This window comes from Schistocerca gregaria, chromosome 4, assembly GCF_023897955.1.
Source record: "Schistocerca gregaria isolate iqSchGreg1 chromosome 4, iqSchGreg1.2, whole genome shotgun sequence".
NCBI lineage: Eukaryota > Metazoa > Arthropoda > Insecta > Orthoptera > Acrididae > Schistocerca > Schistocerca gregaria.
In genome coordinates, this window is record NC_064923.1 from 737,511,657 (window position 1) to 737,532,376 (window position 20,720).

Below are 20,720 nucleotides of genomic sequence, written 5' to 3' on the forward strand. Positions count from 1 at the left end.
TATTCACTAGAAATGATGGTTGGGATTTGGAAACAGGTGTTTCCATTCAAGCAGATACATGCTTTGGATCACAGCCACAAGTGAATCATATTTTTGGCACTCTCATGTCTCGAAATGTGTTGCCTTTCCTGAACCTAGCTGTTACAGTAAAATTTCAACGTGGTTTTAGTCACCCTCTACGCATCTTGCAACCGATTCTATTCTTTTAGCTTAGCGTATTTAATCGTTCCATTTTAAGGCGGAACTGAGTAGAAGTCGGAGAAAACTATATCCACCACCTTCTGCAACCCGTGTAGAAACTGAACGACCTGAGTTAGTGCGACAGGACCGTGTTTTGACCATTATGCGGAAATGCGCGCTTTGTGGTGTGTCCCCAAACTACATACCAGTACTACACATCCGCGTCCATTCACATCAATCAGCCCAACATGCTATAATCGTTATTCTCTACCCACCCACCCACCCCCCCCCCCCCCCACACACAGAGAAAAATTACGAACTATAAAAGCTCCACCAACTTCATCTAATTTAGAAGTCACCAAGGCACCGATCCTGGCGCAATGATGCACAGCTGCGGTGCGGTCCAGAGCGGAGAAAGAGATTTCACAATACTCCCCAGAATAGCATTCCTAACAATTCAGCCAGTCCCGTGAAACTGCTGCTGCTATTTCTACCGGTGTGGCACAGTCCTATTAAATATACTCCATTATAAAGTTTGATCACCTGTACTGTAGGATGAAGGCCGTAACCCACAGACTATACTGTAAATCACAAGAGATGCTCCCTGTGATCCTGTGCCATTGTTTGAAACATTGTTTTCTAACCTGGTTTTGTACACTGCAAAACATTTTCTTTTTCTGCCACGATTTAGAGACCTGTGCCATGCTCTAAACTGACATTAAGACGTTCTGATCCACGGCTTCTCGCAGAAAACTAGACATCGCACAGTGTAAATCATGTTGTCACGATGGCTACCATAAGATGCCACACACTGGATGCATTAGAATAAAAGACAGTTACAACATAAGGAAACTAGCTGCATTGAGGAGTGTTTTCAAACTGATGTCCGAAAGTGATTGACGACTTTAAACTCTTCTGTCACAATGATGGAATAAATGATGGCTGTGCATACGCTTTCGACTGATTCCTCATATTGCACTCATGTACGTGATCCCTGTGTCATGTTTAAATTTGAGAATGACTATGGAGGTGCGTTTGCGCTAGACCATTATTCCCTCCTGTGTAATTGTTCGGTTGATTACTTCTACACATTTTGCGCCATAATTTAGTTGCGAGAAGATCGATTGTGGGGTGTATCTAGCAAGTGGAAGACACTTTTTTCGCTTTTATAGACATGAGAAAGAATTTAGTTGACGTTGTAAATTATAGGGATGGTTTCGAATCTGTTATAGCACTGAAATCGGTGTTCGTGGTTCGTCTGTTTATTTCTAGTTACTCAGTGGTCTAGAGCATCCTCCATCCAGCTATAAGTTCCGGGTTTATGTAGAAATAAATCCCAGTTTATGTCTTCGGGATGTGACGGCTGTGCTACTTTGCTGGGCTACAGGTGGCCTCATGTGTGGTCTACTGAACAGGTGGTGGCAGACGGTGTCTGCATATGTTTATTACTTATCCACTGCATTATTTCGTGAGCCGGCTGAACTATGCATTGTTTGGGCAGTTTACAAGTTGATTTCATGGCTGCACGTCTGTGTACTGCATTATTTAGGAGGAGTCTGCATGTCTGTACTGAAATTATTTCGGTAATTTAGGAGCTATTCGCGTGACTTCAGAGCGTTATTTAGGAGTAGTTTACAGGTCTGAGGCGTGACTCCATTTATGTGTTTTGTGTCAGTGTGATAAATATACTTCATCCCAAAATAAACTGTTCCAAAATAAATAAAGTACACTCCTTCCTTACTGTATCCAGCAGCCCAGCGGAGGCTGAGTCATTTTTGCGCCATTTTCCCCTCCAGACCACCATCTTGGATTATGTCACAGGAGGGATGACAGCACCCTCTAGTGGCAGTATTGTTTACTAGGTCAGTTAGAGTGCCGACCTCCTGGCGAACACACTGAATGGTGTTACTGTCTCTAATTGTTTAAATAAAGACTGGTGCACGATTACGACAGTTGATGATTAGCAAGCACGGTTGTCGAGTCTTTTACATGGATTATTATTTTGACAATTTACCAGACGGGTGGCTCTCTGGGCATAAATGTATTGCACTATTTACGAGTGGTTTTCATGTCTGTGGTCTGTGCAATGCGTCATTTGCAAAAAACTGCTGATTTATCAAAGTGGGGAACAATTGAGAATGGGGTGCCGAAAGGTTCAGTCTTGGGTCCACTGCTGTTCTTAATATATATTAATGACTTGGCAATCTACATTCACCTGGTACTTTTTGTTGATGATACAAGTATAACTATCACACTCAACAGACTAGAATTAATTGGTGAAATTCTAAACAATGTATGTACAGTTCCACACAGGAAATGGAATGACACCATTAATAAATATAGACTTCGATCACAAGTCGCTAGCTAAGGTAGAATATTCAAAATTTCTAAGTGTTTACATTAATGAGAGGTTGCACTGAAAAAAACACACTGAAGATCTGCTGAAACGTTTATGCTGTTAGGATCATTGCAAATTTTGGCGATATGCATCTCAGTATATTAGCTTACCACACCTATTTTCATTCTCTGCTTTCGTATGGCATCATATTCTGGGGTAACTCATCATTGAGTAAAAGAGTGTTCATTGCACAAAAGCGTGTAATCAGAATAATTGCTGGTGCTCATCCAAGATCATCGTGCAGACACTTATTTAAAGAGATAGAGATACAATATATATATTCACTTATGAAACTTGTTAGTAACAATCGGAACGAATTCAAAAGTAATAGCAGTGTACATGGCTACAATACTAGGAGAAAGGATGATCTTCGCTACTCAAGGTTAAATCTAACTTTGGCTCAGAAGGGGGTAAATTATGCTGCTACAAAAGTTTTTGGTCACTTACCTAATACCACCAAAAGTCGGACAGATAGCCATATAGCATTTAAAAGGCAATTAAAAGTATTTCTTAATGGCAACTCCTACTCATTAGATGCCTTTTTGAATATAGTAAGTGGGTATTTTCCCAACGCCCACAAAAAAAGTAAATAAAAATTAAAATATTAAGTGTCACATAATATTTTGTGTAATGTAATATCTTGTATAGACATCTTTTATTAACCTGACGTGTTCCACATTATTACAAAGTGTCGTATTCATGATCTATGGAACAAGTACTAATCTAATCTAATCTAATTTTGACAGTTTACAATTAGCAGATGCATTTGTAGAGCATCATACATGAGTTGTTTAGGAGTGGTTTACAGGTCTGTATGCTGTGTGGCATGTCAGAGCATATGTTCTGTGTCACTGTGACAAATATACTCCATCCCTAAATAAATAGTTCCAAAATAAATAAAGTACACTCCTTCCTCTCTCTAGCAGCCCAGCGCAGGCTTAGTCCTTTTCCCACCAATCCCTAAGAAGAGATGGTGATCGGGTGACTTAGGTTAGTAGAGGTAGCCCAAGTGACCTATCTTTCCGCGATTTTCTTAGGTTCGTAGAGAAACCACAAGTGATCTTTCTTTACTGACAAAATTCAATCTTGGCGCCAGTTCTTAGGAAGATGTAGCAGTCAGAAGACTTATATTAGTGGAGGCAGCCCAAGTGACCTATCTTCCTGCGATTTTCTTAGGTTAGTAGAGATAACTGTGATGTGATGCATTATCCTGTTGCAATTTGCACTTTGTGCCGTTTTTCTGGGGGAGGGTAGTTAGTTTAGTGGAGGTAGCCCAATTGACCTATCTTCCCTCCAAAATTCAAACTTCCCGCCAAAAGCCGCCATCTTGGATGACGTCACAGCCACCATCTTGTATGACGACATCGCCACCATCTTGGATAACGGTACTTTGGCGTAGAACCATACTTTGTCCCAATACTGCAGTCGCCTATACATGGCTTATAAAGGTGCCGCCGTTTCCGGTGTTTGTTTAGTTCAGGCGAGATTGTATACTCAGTGATCGCACCTGAAGATGGCGGGCCGATGGGTCGTCGAAATTTCATGTAGTGAAGATGACCATATCCTGCAGTATATCCGTGGAGAGCATAAACATGAAAGAGGCTGGGAAAATCTACGGAATAACATTCAGTACCAATTCTTTGCCTCCTTCTGACAATGAGTTACTGTTGGATAATTATAATCTCTAATGTAACATTACCATCATTATGTCAGTACACGACAAATGTCAGATCTCATACATGACATCCGCTGCCCAACACACACAGCTCATCATATTTCACCTGATAGTAAAAGGAATGGATTGTGGAATAAAATCGAGGATTCGCTTCGGAGTTACTGTGTGTGTGTGTGTGTGTGTGTGTGTGTGTGTGTGTGTGTGTGTGTGAGCGTCCGCTCTGGGAATGTTCATATTATCACGACGTATTACTTCAGCCGTAAAACTGCAGAAATTCAACCGTACATGAACTTTGTCTGCTGCTAACATTTCCGCTGTAAAATGTGCTAGGGTAGAATTAAAATTCAGGGGATAGGAAATCAATGGTAAGATTTGCTGGTGACATCGCTATCCTCATTGAAAGTGATCAAGAACTACTCAGGACATACTGAGTGGCACGAACAATGAGTAGAGATGTGAATTGAGGGTACATCGGAGAAAGAGGAGTAGGAGAAGTGAGATTAGCAATAAACTTAACGTAAGTACTGTAGAAGTAGACCAAGTTAAAGAATTCTGCTAACTTGAAGGCAAAATAAAGCATGACGGACGAAACAAGGAGAATTTAAAACGCGGACAAGTACAGCTAAAGAGCGTATTACTGACCATGATAAGTCTACTCGTGTCAACCATCGGTGATACATTCATGATGAAATTTCTGAGAAAGTACGTTTTGAACACAGCATTCTATTGTGGTGAACTGCGAACTGTGGGAAAACCGGAAAAGAAAAGAATGAAAGCATTTGAGATGAGGAGCTACAGAAGAATGTTTCATATTAGGTGGACTGATAATAATGTAAGGAATGAGGAAGTCCATCACATAATCTACGAAGAAAGATACGTGTGAACAACAAAGACGAGAAGACAGAATGGGGCGACTGGATCTCTGTTAAGACATCAAGGAATACCTACAAGGTGTCCACCTGCTTCGCTGGGTGGTAACGTGCTCGCCTCCCATGCAAGCGGGCCCGGGTTCGATTCCCAGCCGGGTTGGAGATCTTCCCCGCTCGGAGGCTGGGTGACCCCAGTGTCGCCAGTATGACTTCATCCTCATGACCGGCGCACAAGTCGCCCAATGTGGCGTCGACTGAAATAAGACTTGCACTTGGTGGCCGAACTTCCCCGAATGTGGCCTCCCAGCGAACGATGCCATACTCTCATTTCCATTTTTTTTAGCTACATGGTACTAGAGAGCGCTGTGAAGAGTAAAACCTGTAAGGGAAGACAGATAGGAATGTGAGCAACAAATAATAGAGCTCGTAGGTTGCAAGTGTTACTATGACATAAAGATGTTGGCACAGGAGAAGAATTCTCGGTGGGCCGCATCGGACCAGTCAGAAAACTTGACGAGAGCAAGCCGAAATATTTGCACCAGACAAAGTTTGGTTACGGCTTAATTCCCACAAATTTATCCTTCATCTCTACAATAGCTCGATGCCCATCTCGAACGGGAGGTGATCCTTATATCAAGATCTCGCCTGTAAACGTTGGTTAAGGGAAAGTAGGCGAAAGACGGAGTTATTGTACGTAAACCATGGTACGTGATCTGCTGGACAGAGGAGAAGCCGCTCTATCTCTCACGGCTTCAATTGCTCGCTAACGGCAGCCGTGTAGCACAGTGATAACTGCCAAAAGCATACATGCCTCTAATAGTAACGTGTGATTGTAGCTTGTGTTCCAAAAATGAACAGCATAGAGACAGAGGTGATGCCACATCCTGCTGGACCTGACCGTACTTTTCCAGGACAACGCTCAAGCACGTACAGTGCAAGCTGTTACTGATTTGTTTGACTGATGTGGCTGCTAAGTGTTATACCACCTACTGCACTCCCCTGACTTAAGCCCTCGTGAGTTCAACTCGATTTCTAAACTGAAGGAAACACTTCACGGCATTCGCTTCAGAACTACTACAAATTCGTCAGGCAATAGACCGCGCCGCTCGAACTGTGAACACAACTGGCACTGCTAAGAGTGTCCTACGATTTCCACATCGCTGGCAGCTCATGCACAATGATGGTGACTACTTTGAACGTCAATAAAACTATGAAAGACGTATCTTTTTTGTACTAACTGTAAATAAATAGTAGCCACTATTAAAGGCCAACCCTCGTATTAAAGTTTCATGAGAGGGCAAAGCTTCTGTCCACATACCAGCATGGTTTAGAAAACGTCTCTAGATGAAACTCAGCTTGCCCTCTTCTCACACGAGATCCTACGAACTATGTACGAAGGGCAGCAGGCGGATTCCGTATTCCTAGGTTTCTGTAAAGCTTCTGACATAGTACACCGGAATAGGTTCAGAGATATGAGTGGCTCGAAGACTTCTCGAGTAACAGAACCCGGTACACTGCCTCGGCGGCGAGTGTTCAGAGACAAGGGTGGCGTCGGAACCAGGGTCAAGGAAGCGTGATGGCCGAGCGGGTCTAGGCGCTACAGCCTGGAACCGCGCGACCGCTACGGTCGCAGGTTCGAATCCTGCCTCGGGCACGGATGTGTGTGATGTCCTTAGGTTAGTTAGGTTTAAGTAGTTCTAAGTTCTAGGGGACTGATGACCTCAGAAGTTGAGTCCCATAGTGATCAGAGCCATTTGAAGCATTTTTGGAGTGTGATGCGACTGCTGTTGCTCTTCACGTGGGACAGGGTGGGCGGCAGTCTGCGGACGCCTGCTGATGATGCTCTAGTGTAGCCGCTGAGCCATTATAAGAGGATAAAAGATTTCTAGTTGGTGTGATAAATAGCAGCTAGCTCGAAATGTAGCAAAATGCAAGTTAATGCAGATGAGTAGCAAAAACAAACTTGTAACGTTCGAGTGCAGCATTAGCAGTGTTTGGCTTGACACGGTCAAGGCGATTAAGTATCTGGGAGTAATGTCGCAAAACAGTACGAAACGGAATGAGCATTTAAGGTTTGTAGTTGGAAGGCGGATGGCAGAGTTCGGTTCATTAGGAGAATTTTAAGAAAGAGTGGTTCATCTGTAAGCGAGACTGCATCTAGGACAGTGTGATCAATTGTTGAGTACTGTCAGAATGTTTGGGAAGCACACCAGGTCGGAGTAAAGAAAGGCGTCGCAATAGTTCAGAGGCGGGCTGCTACCTTTGTTACCGGCAGGTTCGACCAAGACACAAGTGCTACGGAGATGCTTTGAGAACTCAAATGAGAACCGATGAAGAGAGGCAACATTCTTTTCGCGGATCACTACTGAGAAAATTTAGAGAATCGATATTTGAGACAGACTGCGTGAAGATAAGATGAGAGAGAGTAGTGCTGGTTCAGAATCGTAAAAGGAGTCTTTTTTTTCTCGTTGTTTTTCCGTGTAGAACAGAAAAGGAAATGACTGGTAGTGATACAGGGCACGCCCCGCAAAGAGCGACGCGGGGGCTTGCGGAGTACGTATGTAGGCGCAGATATAGAAGAGGCAGCAGTTCGGGAGAGGTGAGTGAGACGGCGTTACAGACCGGTTCATATGTTACACAGACAGACACAGAGAAAAACACTCTGAAATTTGAAAAGGGAATTAAATTTCAAGGAGAAGAAATAAAAGATGTAAGATCTGCAAATGGAACTGTAATACTTTAAAGATCAGTTAAATGGATTGAAGAGTCAACTTGCAAGAGATTATTGAATGAACATCAACAAAACTAAAACAACGGTCGTGTAAGTAGTAAAATTACGAGCGATGATATTGAGGGAATTACGAAACTCTTGTGAGCTTAACTACTGTTGTCAACTAGGCGTTAAAACGCATCACTAATTGCTTCTTATACCAAATAAGAAATATTTGAGAACAACAAACACAATGCTTCTGTACTTGTGCTTTGTATGACTTCTCTCCACAGAACTTCATTGCAGGTATCTGATGTTTTACTTCCATTATAGTCCTGAATTAATCTCGATTAGTGTATACTGCAATTGTAACTGCTGACTTGTGATTTTCTTATAAATTAATTTGTTCCGGTTTCTCACCAGATACATTGATTTGTTTACTTGTAATTAATAAATTTTGCATTTGGTCATAAAACAAATCTTCACACATGATGCAAGATAACTTCAGCTTGAATTGACTTATAATATATGTTTTCACTGAAGATGTCGTATTAATTTTATACGCTTCAGAAATTGGTAGTTAATGTTTTTAAAAAACTGATATATAATTTACATTTTTGTAGGTTAGTGACGCGCAACTCAGATATAAAGAAAAAAAACTAAATTGGGTTTTGTGGTATCACAGTTTTATATTACAACCAGAAAATTAAAATTATGTGTTAATAAACATACACTCGAGCGCCATAACGCAGCTGATATTTAAAAAAGGATTGAGTATTGATAAGGCTCAAGACTACGTACCGAAAGCAACGAAAGGAATTTGTCAATATAGTATAATATAATAATATAATATAATAATATAGTATAATATAACATAGTACGATATATAATATAATATAGTACAATACAATATAGTATAATATAATAATATAACTTATAAAGGATCTTTAGCCAACGCAACGAAACCCCGTACCCATAGCACCACCACAAACAGTGAACGGAATTCCAAGACTTTGCTGCAGTAAGCAGGTTGAAACAGATGCGAGCTGCAGGGTTGCAGCACGGGACGGAGCTAGGCAACAGGGGGACGCGCAGTGCAGCCGCGCGGCTGCAGGCCTCGCACTGCCGCTAGCAGTCCGCAGTGGGCTGCCCGAAATCAGCCGTAGTTGGCAGAAGTCGTGTGAGGAAAGACCGAGCTGGGTTCTCTCTGAAGCCGTGCTGATTTGTGGACACGGCTTGTCCGTCTCTAGGAAACTTACTGCACTCGAACTCAAAACATTTGCAACAAACCGATGATAAGGATTTTGGTCTGTAATTTTGCTGATCCGATATTTTAGCCTTATTATATGCAGGAGTAACCTGCGCTCGTAACTTTACGCTGGTCGTGAGATTCGCAATAAATGCAAACTACGTAAGGGACCAACGACGTACGGTAATCTTTGTAAAACCGAATTTGGATTCCATCTGGTTCTAGCGTTTTGTTTGCTTTCCAACTCTTACTTTGTCGTCCGTACGGGACTCTCTGCGATGGTCGAATGACAGGTACGTCTGAACGATTCTCGTGATCGGACGATTTCTTAAACGTGGAATTTAAAACTCGGGCCTTCCTTTTGCTATCGTCTGCTGCCAAACCAGACTGGTCAAGAGTTGACTGGATAGAAGCCTTAACGCCGCTTAGCGTTTTTACACGGGACCAGAATATTTTGGGGTACCCCGTCGGATCTGTAGTCGAATTACGACGGTGGTTGCTGCCGTATGCCTCATCCGTCAATCTTTCCACAGACGCAAGAATCTCTACTAACATTTGCCTCTCGTCACTTGCACGTCGTCTTTCGAACCGAGAATCCGACAGTCTTTGCCTACTCCGCAGTTTCCGTATTTCGTTATTAAACCACGGTGCGTCCTTCCGTCGTCAGTCCACTTACTAGGCATATACTTGTCCTGATTGGAACAGGAAGGGAAGGGGCTAGTTGTGGCTCAGGGTATCCTCCGCCACACACCGTTCGGTGGCTCGGGGAGAAGTAGATGTAGACGTAGATGTATTTAGCACGCAGCAATGCGCACAGCAACGCCTCGAGCGTCGGGAGCTGGCGGCGCAGCTTATAACGTCCGGTTGCAGCAACTACAGCAGCGCGCGGCCGGCGGACCTGTTCGATGCGCTGGCACCTGGCGAGCCGCAACTGCAGGAGCGCATGGCCTTCTGGACCTCCACCGCCGGTTACCCAGTCATCAACGTCACCAAGGACGGCAGCCGGGTGCAGCTGAAGCAGGTACCTCCCCTCCCCACTCCTCTACGGCCACTACGCCGCCCTTCCCCTCCACCACAGCCTCCAGAAATCTCGACACTCCCCTTAGATCCGTCTTAAGGACAGACGTGGGGAAAAATGTATTCTTGTACTTAAACATATACACTCCTGGAAATTGAAATAAGAACACCGTGAATTCATTGTCCCAGGAAGGGGAAACTTTATTGACACATTCCTGGGGTCAGATACATCACATGATCACACTGACAGAACCACAGGCACATAGACACAGGCAACAGAGCATGCTCAATGTCGGCACTAGTACAGTGTATATCCACCTTTCGCAGCAATGCAGGCTGCTATTCTCCCATGGAGACGATCGTAGAGATGCCGGATGTAGTCCTGTGGAACGGCTTGCCATGCCATTTCCACCTGGCGCCTCAGCTGGACCAGCGTTCGTGCTGGACGTGCAGACCGCGTGAGACGACGCTTCATCAAGTCCCAAACATGCTCAAAGGGGGACAGATCCGGAGATCTTGCTGGCCAGGGTAGTTGACTTACACCTTCTAGAGCACGTTGGGTGGCACGGGATACATGCGGACGCGCATTGTCCTGTTGGAACAGCAAGTTCCCTTGCCGGTCTAGGAATGGTAGAACGATGGGTTCAATGACGGTTTGGATGCACCGTGCACTATTCAGTGTCCCCTCGACGATCACCAGAGGTATACGGCCAGTGTAGGAGATCGCTCCCCACACCATGATGCCGGGTGTTGGCCCTGTGTGCCTCGGTCGTATGCAGTCCTGATTGTGGCGCTCACCTACACGGCGCCAAACACGCATACGACCATCATTGGCACCAAGGCAGAAGCGACTCTCATCGCTGAAGACGACACGTCTCCATTCGTCCCTCCATTCACGCCTGTTGCGACACCATTGGAGGCGGGCTGCACGATGTTGGGGCGTGAGCGGAAGACGGCCTAACGGTGTGCGGGACCGTAGCCCAGCTTCATGGAGACGGTTGCGAATGGTCCTCGCTGATACCCCAGGAGCAACAGTGTCCCTAATTTGCTGGGAAGTGGCGGTGCGGTCCACTACGGCACTGCGTAGGATCCTTCGGTCTTGGCGTGCATCCGTGCGTCGCTGCGGTCCGGTCCCAGGTCGACGGGCACGTGCACCTTCCGTCGACCACTGGCGACAACATCGATGTACTGTGGAGACCTCACGCCCCACGTGTTGAGCAATTTGGCGGTACGTCCACCTGGCCTCCCGCATGCCCACTATACGCCCTCGCTCAAAGTCCGTCAACTGCACATACGGTTCACGTCCACGCTGTGGCGGCATGCTACCAGTGTTAAAGACTGCGATGGAGCTCCGTATGCCACGGCAAACTGGCTGACACTGACGGCGGCGGTGCAAAAATGCTGCGCAGCTAGCGCCATTCGTCGGCCAACACCGCGGTTCCTGGTGTGTCCGCTGTGCCGTGCGTGTGATCATTGCTTGTACAGCCCTCTCGCAGTGTCCGGAGCAAGTATGGTGGGTCTGACACACCGGTGTCAATGTGTTCTTTTTTCCATTTCCAGGAGTGTATATCTCCAAAAATACACTGAAGAGCCGAAGAAACTGCTACACCTGCTTATACCGTGTAGGGCCCACGAGGGCACGCACAAGTGCCGTAGCATTACGTGGCATGGAATCGACTAATGTCTGGAGTAGGGCTAGAGGGAACTGACGCCACGAATCCTGCGGGGATCTCTTGTGAACAGCACGTTGCTAGGCATCCCAGATATGCTCATCGATGTTCGTGTCTTGGGTGTTACGTGGCCAGCGGATGTGTTTAAATTCAGAATAGTGTTCCTGGATGCACTCTGTAGCATTTTCTGGACGTGTGGGGTGCCGCATTGTCCTGCTGAAATGTCATAATGTACAATGGACACGAATGGATGCAGGTGATCACACAGGATACTTACGTATGTGTCACCTGTTCAGAGTCGTATCTAGACGTGTCAGGGGTCCCGTATTACTCCAATTGCACGGACCCCATACCATAGCAGAGCCTCCACCAGCTTCAACATTCCCCTGCTGACATGCAGTGTTCACGGATTCATAAGGTTGTCTCCATACCGTGCGCTCGATACAATTTGAAACGAGACTTGTCCGACCAGGCAACATGATTCCATCATCGAAATTCTAATATCGTTATCGACGGGCCCTGGCGAAGCGTAAAGCTTTGTGTCGTGCAGTCATCAAGAGTGCACGAGTTGGCCTTCGGCTCCGCAAACCCATATCGCTGAATTTTCGTCGAATGGTTGGCACGTTCACACTTATTCATATTGGTTCAAATGGCTCTGAGCACTATGGTACTTAACTGCTGAGGTCGTCAGTCCCGTAGAACTTAGAACTACTTAAGCCTAACTAACCTAAGGACATCCATGCCCGAGGCAGGATTCGAACCTGCGACCGTAGCAGTCGCTCGGTTCCAGACTGAAGCGCCTAGAACCGCTTGGTCACTCCTGCCGGCACACTTGTTCGTAGCCCAGCATTAAAATCAGAAATGTAATCCTTCTGGAAATTGCTGTAATCACATCAAACTATTCTCTTCAGTCGTAGCTGGTCCTGTTCTTCTGGGATCTTTTTGCGGCCACAGCGACGTCGAAGATTTGATGTTTTACCGGAATCTTGATATTCTCGGTACACTCGTGAAATGGTCGAACGGGAAAATTCCCACTTCATCGGTACCTCAGAGATGCTCATGCGCCGACTATAACACCTTAAATCTTGACAACCTGACATTGTAGCAGCAGTAACCGATCTGACAACTGCGCCAGACGCTTGTTGTTTTATATAGGCGTTGCCGACCGCAGCGCCGTATTGTATCTCTTTACATATCTCTCTATTTGAATACGCATGCCTACACCAGTTTCTTTGGCGCTTCAGTGTATTACAGCCGAACTAGTAAAACTTGAGACTGTTATGAACAACATAATGCTTGATATTTTGTGAAATTTTTGTTTGAATTTGCGCATCAACATACATTTTATAAGGATATGAATTTTTATTTATTGTTTCTATAATGTACCTTTTCTCGTAAACTAATCCAGCAATAAAACTGAAATTTCACATTTTAAAGCTGCATAAGAGTCTAATAAAACTGTGGAACAGATTTTTTTAAGGTCATCGTTGCTTTGAAATTAAGTTTTCACTTTTGTTTGGCTCGGGACTGTTTTATTTTTCTCAAATTTTAAGGGGATGTAGGACGTCAAACGGGCCGACTTGGAGCAGGAGAGGCACCACAGGACATTTTAATTTCCACTGTCTATACTTTTATACTTTTACAAATAAATTCATAAAACTCTGACAGCATGACGAGGAAGGATTCAAGATTCATACTCTTAGCAGTGACAGCTCAAAAACGTAACAAAATACATTTTTTTACATGTGAAATTTCATCATTTTTTCACTTAACTTTGTTGCTGTAGGTACACTTTTCTTCCTAAGTAAGAGAGATTCTTCCATTAATTTTGTACAGCATACAAACCATAGTTATAGGTGTATGAAACTAGAATTTATTTAATTTATGAAAAACTGAATGAACTGTTACATTTTAAATTTCATGTTTAGAAAAAACTCAAATTTCGTAGTTAATTATCTTAATTTTTACCACAGTTTTTTAATAGATTTGGAAACTTCTAGAGTTTCATTCACCTGTAAGTACTGTTCGAATGCTGTGCAAAATTCATCGAAGAATCTCTCTCACTTAGGAAGAAAAGTGTACCTATAGCAAGAAATGCAGCCAGTAGTAAGTGAAAAAAAGATGAAATTTCACATGTAAAAAAAAAAGGTATTTTGCGATGTTTTTGAACTACCACTGCTATGAGGGTGAGTCCTCAATCCTTCCTGGCCATGCTGACAACGTTTTATGAATTTATTTGTAAAAGTATAGACAGCAGAAATTAAAATGTCCTGAAGTGGCTCTCCTGCTCCAAGTCGGCCCGTTTGACGTCTTGCCCCCCTTAAAGCAGAACGTTTCTCAGGAAAAAGATAACGGAAATGCACTTCACAGAATTATTCAGTAAGTAACTCTTAAGAACTATCCCAAATTTCAGGATGTTACCTTTTATGGTTCCTGATAAAAGGTACATAACAGCTCAAAATGTCAGTTTATGACAATTCGCATTTAAAGCTTTTTGACATTATTTCTGTACCTCTAGTGACTAATGTTGTCCAAGTCCATAACCTTTATTCTCTTCGTCGTCTTCCTGGTCTAATATCTTCCCTGCCTCCTTTCGCGCACAATGGACTCGCATTCGGGAGGACGACGGTTCAATCCCGTCTCCGGCCATCCTAATTTAGGTTTTCCGTGATTTCCCTAAATCGCTTCAGGCAAATGCCGGGATGGTTCCTTTGAAAGGGCACGGCCGATTTCCTTCCCCATCCTTCCCTTACCCGAGCTTGCGCTCCGTCTCTAATGATCTCGTTGTCGACGGGACGTTAAACACTAATCTCCTCCTCCTCCTTTCGCTTGGCATGTTTCTAACTTTTTCTTCTGCTGCCTGAGCTCTGTTCAGTCGCGCTCCATCGATGCTTTGGTGTGAATGCATCTGGATGGAAGTCTAGTCTCTACAGGCACATCATCCTATCTACATTTCCACTAGACATATATAACATGTAACTACCCTCATAAAAACTGAGGACACATACTGCTTTTGGACAACGCATCCTATGTTTTCGCATGTACACACTTTTTCACCAGTTCAGGACTGGATAGACACTTGAAAATTGGTTAAAACCGAAACATCTAAAACAGCATGCGTCAAACCATGTTTGTGGGTGTATCGCTTTCCACTGGCTTCTGCCAGAAGATATTTACACGACGATGTGTCACAAAGGGGATGTTGAGGATTATCATCCATGGAAAACTTGTGCAAGAATATTGTCCACACGGCTTGCTCCATTGTTTTCACACTATGTAAGTTATCACTGATAGCTTTTCCATAATATATCTGTAAAGTGTGGATTGCCTTGTCTGTCAGTCTGTTAACACCTCCCAGTGGCCTTCCATCTTCTAAAAACCACGTTTGTAAAGAAAGTAGCAAACAGACATAATCTTTCTCACAGTCTTTTAGACTCACCTGCAGTTCGTTGAAGGAAAAATTAATGGAAAAAAATTCTAGCATAGAGGAGGTGAGGTGTGGATGACAGCTCAGAAAGGGGTGACGGGGGCAGCGTAGCAGGCACACACACCCATAAAAACTTTTTTAAAACATATTTCTAGGCAGAATTCGCTTATGAAACTTTGCGATGTATTCTTAAGGAATCAACGTAATAAATTACGAAATAAAAAAATAAAAATTTTCCTCAATTTTGCCCTACGTCTACCCTTCATCAGTTGACATTCCAGTCAAAGCAGCGACTGATCAAGATCAGTCCCTCCAAAACTTAGACAACAATTATGCGATGAACTGTTTGCAGTTTCCGTATCCATGACTGTTACCTTAGTGATTACGACCGCCCTTCCCAATTAAGAAGCACACTAAAATGTTTTGGACCAATCCTTGTTTGTAAACTATGATGAAAACGGCCTCTGCTAACTGTCGAGCAGAACACCTCAACAGGCAGAAGCTTTTGACTGACAGAACGTAGGGACGGCGTCCCTTCGCCATCCCCCACGGCTGCAATGCCTGCATGTGTCCTATCCTCTCCTACGCAAATGTTACCTCGATATCTGACAAGCCGTCATTCCATCAACCCCTGCGAATTCATCGAGCAACACACTCTCGGCCTTGCTTCCTGAATCCACATGCCTTTCCGTGTAACAGTCCTTTACGAGGTCATATCTTTTCCCCACCTCCATGTTGACACTAAACACGTCTGTACATCCTACACTCCTCGTAGACTCGACTATAGTAACTTCATAGTTTCCCGCTTAGCTACAAATCCTGGTGTGCTGCGGCGTATATAACAACACATTCCGCGCGCTCTACACTTATTCGTTTTCCATATCCTCTCCCTGCACAGTTTTAGTAGACTCCCACCTCCTGGCAGTTAAACCCGCCCTGACATCTATCACTCTTGTCAGATTTGACTAGCCCTTCCGCACTACTTTCTAATTGCAGAGCTTCCCTCCCTTTTCTTTCCTCCTCTTGACCTTATCCAGACACACATCCTCTTTTCTATTTTCTTTTAGTCATCAGTCGGCTGACTGGTTTGATGCAGCCTACCACGAATTCTTCTCCTGCAAACCTCTCCATACCATATTAACATCTACATCCTATGTCCTCAATTATTTTTTTTATAAATTCAAAACGTTGCCTTCTCCTACAGTTTTATTCCCTGTACAGTTCCCTCTAGAACCACGGAAGTTATCCCCGATACGTGACGTCTTTTTTTAATAGATGTCCTACTAACCTGTTCTTTCTTCTTGTCGGTGTTTTCCATATACACTCCTGGAAATTGAAATAAGAACACCGTGAATTCATTGTCCCACGAAGGGGAAACTTTATTGACACATTCCCGGGGTCAGATACATCACACTGACAGAACCACAGGCACATAGACACAGGCATCAGAGCATGCACAATGTCGGCAATAGTACAGTGTATATCCACCTTTCGCAGCAATGCAGGCTGCTATTCTCCCATGGAGACGATCGTAGAGATGCTGGATGTAGTCCTGTGGAACGGCTTGCCATGCCATTTCCACCTGGCGCCTCAGTTGGACCAACGTTCGTGCTGGACGTGCACACCGCGTGAGACGACGCTTCATCCAGTCCCAAACATGCTCAATGGGGGACAGATCCGGAGATCTTGCTGGCCAGGGTAGTTGACTTACACCTTCTAGAGCACGTTGGGTGGCACGGGATACATGCGGACGTGCATTGTCCTGTTGGAACAGCAAGTTCCCTTGCCGGTCTAGGAATGGTAGAACGATGGGTTCGATGACGGTTTGGATGTACCGTGCACTATTCAGTGTCCCCTCGACGATCACCAGAGGTGTCCGGCCAGTGTAGGAGATCGCTCCCCACACCATGATGCCGGGTGGGTGTTGGCCCTGTGTGCCTCGGTCGTATGCAGTCCTGATTGTGGCGCTCACCTGCACGGCGCCAGACACGCATACGACGGGCACGTGCACCTTTCGCCGACCACTGGCGACAACATCGATGTACTGTGGAGACCTCACGCCCCACGTGTTGAGCAATTCGGCGGTACGTCCACCCGGCCTCCCGCATGCCCACTATACGCCCTCGCTCAAAGTCCGTCAACTGCACATACGGTTCACGTCCACGCTGTCGCGACATGCTATCAGTGTTGAAGACTGCGATGGAGCTCCGTATGCCACGGCAAACTGGCTGACACTGACGGCGGCGGTGCACAAGTGCTGCGCAGCTAGCGCCATTCGACGGCCAACACCGCGGTTCCTGGTGTGTCCGCTGTGCCGTGCGTGTGATCATTGCTTGTACAGCCCTCTCGCAGTGTCCGGAGCAATTATGGTTGGTCTGACACACCGGTGTCAATGTGTTCTTTTTTCCTTTTCCAGGAGTGTATTCCGTTCCTCTCTGACCTTTCAGTCCACCTAATTTTCAACATTTTTCTGTTGTACCACATGTCAAACTCTTCGATTCTGCTCTGTCCCGCTTTTCCCGCACTCCACAATTGGATATTATACAATGTTGCGCACGAACTATACCTTAAAGGCCTCTGTTAGACAGCTGTGGGCTTGAGCCTCTCTGCCTGTTTGCTTGCTTCCATTAGTAAGCCCAACGGTCAGAACTGCCTCTCTGCTCCTTTTTTACATTTTCTAAAGTGGCACCGATGGTCGTCTGTCAGATCCTCAGTTTTCTTTTCCATTCTCCTCTCCGTTATTCTCGTCAGCAACTTAGATGCACGAGCCTTTAAACCGACTGCCCGGTAGTTTTCGCGCTTATCTGCACTTGCTGTCTCCAGAATTATGCGAATTATGTTTTTTCGACACTCTGATGATACATCACGGACTCTGCACAGCAACTTGAATGGACGTTTCGTTGCCACTTGCCTCAATGATTTTAGAAATTCCTGCGGAGTATTGTCTTTCTCCGTTGTACCCTGTCCTTCTGAGCCCTTCCCGTTACTCCTAAATGCAGATCCCGACTATAAACTGGTAGTGAAGTATAATGCACTACAGCTGATCCTCACTTATGAAACTCGCTTCACGTCCCCATTTTTAAGCGTGTCGTGACCTGTCCTGTGCACGCACATTGGATCCATATTCCTCCCTAACCGATGTAAAGCAGTGGCTATATGGCGCGATGCCGACAGAAGTCTTCCTCCACGGCTGCCAACATTGGCTATAGTTAACGGCCGATAGGGAGATCGCTTAAGTTGTGTTGTGGGGATAGCACGAGCGATTCTGATGAAGAATTTTTTGCGTTGGCGTCTGCTAGTGAAGTACATTATTCTTAGCAAAACACTTGGAGGAAAAGTTTTGGGTGCGCCAGCGTAATGAAGACAGATCTGCAGGAGACTTTTTCGAAACTTGAAACTGTTTGTGAAGTTACCTACGTACGTTCCAGGACTAGAACATTTTTGAAACTGTAAGAAACGAGGCAAGTGGCCAGTGGAAATTCAGGGCAGGTAACGGTTCAGAATTAAAAACTAGTCATCAGCAAACATTTAACGTTATTTAATAACATTTCCACTCTTATATAGGGTATTATTAACAAGAAATTATAAATGAGTAATTGCGTACGAGCTAGATATTGCCTGTATTCGCGGTCGTTCTGTGCCGCCAGGATGAGTTATCGGACTGGAAACACACGTTTACGATATTGCAGTGCCTGTGTTCTTATGAATTACGATGCAGATTTTCTTCGGGCATGCACGCACGATCAAAGGAACAGGTGCTGCCGTGACTCTAGCCGTTACGAAGTATCCGCATGTGCGACTGCGGATATTCGTCAGCTGTGTACTGGAGCGACGACACTGAAGATTCGTGCTCGACCGGGGCCCGCTTATGACGAGCAGTCGCCCCACCATTACGCTATGCGACCGCGACTCAGCTCAGCACCACGTGTGTCTGCGACCTGTACTCGTAGGTCCGTTACGTGTGCACGTGTACAGGTGTGGCCGCGAGCCGTGCTCGGATAGGCGTCTGGCGAGCCGACCGCTCGCGACAAGCGGGAAATCCGGCTTCCACTCCCGGTGGAGCACTAACTCGGTGTCGTCATTCCAGCACACAGCTGATGTTTGTCGATAATCACAACTGTGGATACATTTAATCTAGGAACGTGTTTGGTCTATCAGCTCGTCGGTCCGTAATCAGCCGTCATCGGCTCTTGTCAGATTGGGCTTCCGCTTCCATTGTGGGGATTCACATTCTAGTCCCGGTGTTTTTTCATTCCCAAGTCTGCCGGTGATCCCCAGACTTTGAATCGTCACAATTACATTTTATAAGGATTCTCGGAATTAATCTCAGCCGGGGATCTGCTTTACTTTCGCCAATCCACACCAGACTGAAAAATTAGCGTCTGCAGGAATCGTGACTGAAGAGTGTTACTCACTGGCAAACGCTGAGGCGTACCTACACAAAGTCCCCGGAATGCCGCAGACGAGTGAAGCGGTCGGATCCGGCAGAGCTGGCGAGTCCGGCCGCCGCACCCCGCGGCTTGGTTGGTCGTCTGGGGAAGGAGACCAGACAGCGAGGTCATCGGTCTCATCGGATTAGGGAAGGACGGGGAAGGAAGTCGGCCGTGCCCTTTGAAATGAACCATCCCGGCATTCGCCTGGAGCGTTTCAGGGAAATCACGAAAAACCTAAATCAGGATGGCCGGACGCGGGTTTGAACCTTCGTCCTTCCGAATGCGAGTCCAGTGTCTAACCACTGCGCCACCCCCCCCCCCCCTTCCCGGCGCCCCTGCTGTGGCAGGCCAGGCGAGCTACCAGCTGTTGCCGGAGAACGAGGTACGCGCAGCCCCTGCCATTGCACAGCCAGTTTTTTCGGCAGAAATATCCCGCCTTCTCATTTGGTCAGTGGACAGACAGAGGCGAGCTTCCGTAGAGGTGTCCGTAATTCGAGCGTCGTCCGACATCGGCGTGGCACGCCTCAAGTGTGATGTGGGCAGCTGTGCGAACAAAAGGTGAACACGCAGTGGCGCCCCGTACCGTCGTGGCGCATGCCGAGTCCGCGTGACGACGTAGAACGCAGCCCGGCACCGCCGGCCCCCTCAGAGAGCCTGCACACGACCGCACAACTGCCCCCCCCCCCCCCCCCTCCCCGCGCCGCTGCCACGGCCGCCTCTGCCACCGCCATGACCGGCCGACTGGACGGCGTACGCTGCCGAGTCGCATTGACGCGTGACGGGCCACCTACCGAGACAGCTGCGAGACGTGCGGACCCGTGCCAACTGCAGTGCCGTGGTCAGCCGCGCAACGTTCCCCAGTGGAGGCTCTGTGATGCCAACCGCCCAGTTGGAGTCGTCGCACAGGTTCCCGATCGGCTTTAAATACTGAGAGTTTGTTGACCGGGAGAGATGACCTCCGTCACACCACAAAATGTTCCGAGGCCACACGTCATCTACTTCAGTCCTTGCAAGAAACGTTATAGCAAATCCTATTCGAATGTCTGCATCACGTGCCAAAAGTCGGTGATCGATGTGAAGTTAGTACGTATA

At 46.0% G+C, this 20,720-nt stretch overlaps 1 protein-coding gene across 1 annotated transcript in view; it reads left to right on the forward strand.

Moving 5' to 3' along the window:
• The window catches only part of LOC126266850 (aminopeptidase N-like), a 191,788-nt gene that overhangs the window by 105,545 nt on the left and 65,523 nt on the right, over positions 1–20,720 (forward strand). The window contains exon 9 of the mRNA XM_049971451.1: positions 9,952–10,102. Within this exon, the coding sequence (XP_049827408.1) occupies positions 9,952–10,102 (151 nt within the window). The remainder of the gene's footprint in view (positions 1–9,951; positions 10,103–20,720) is intronic.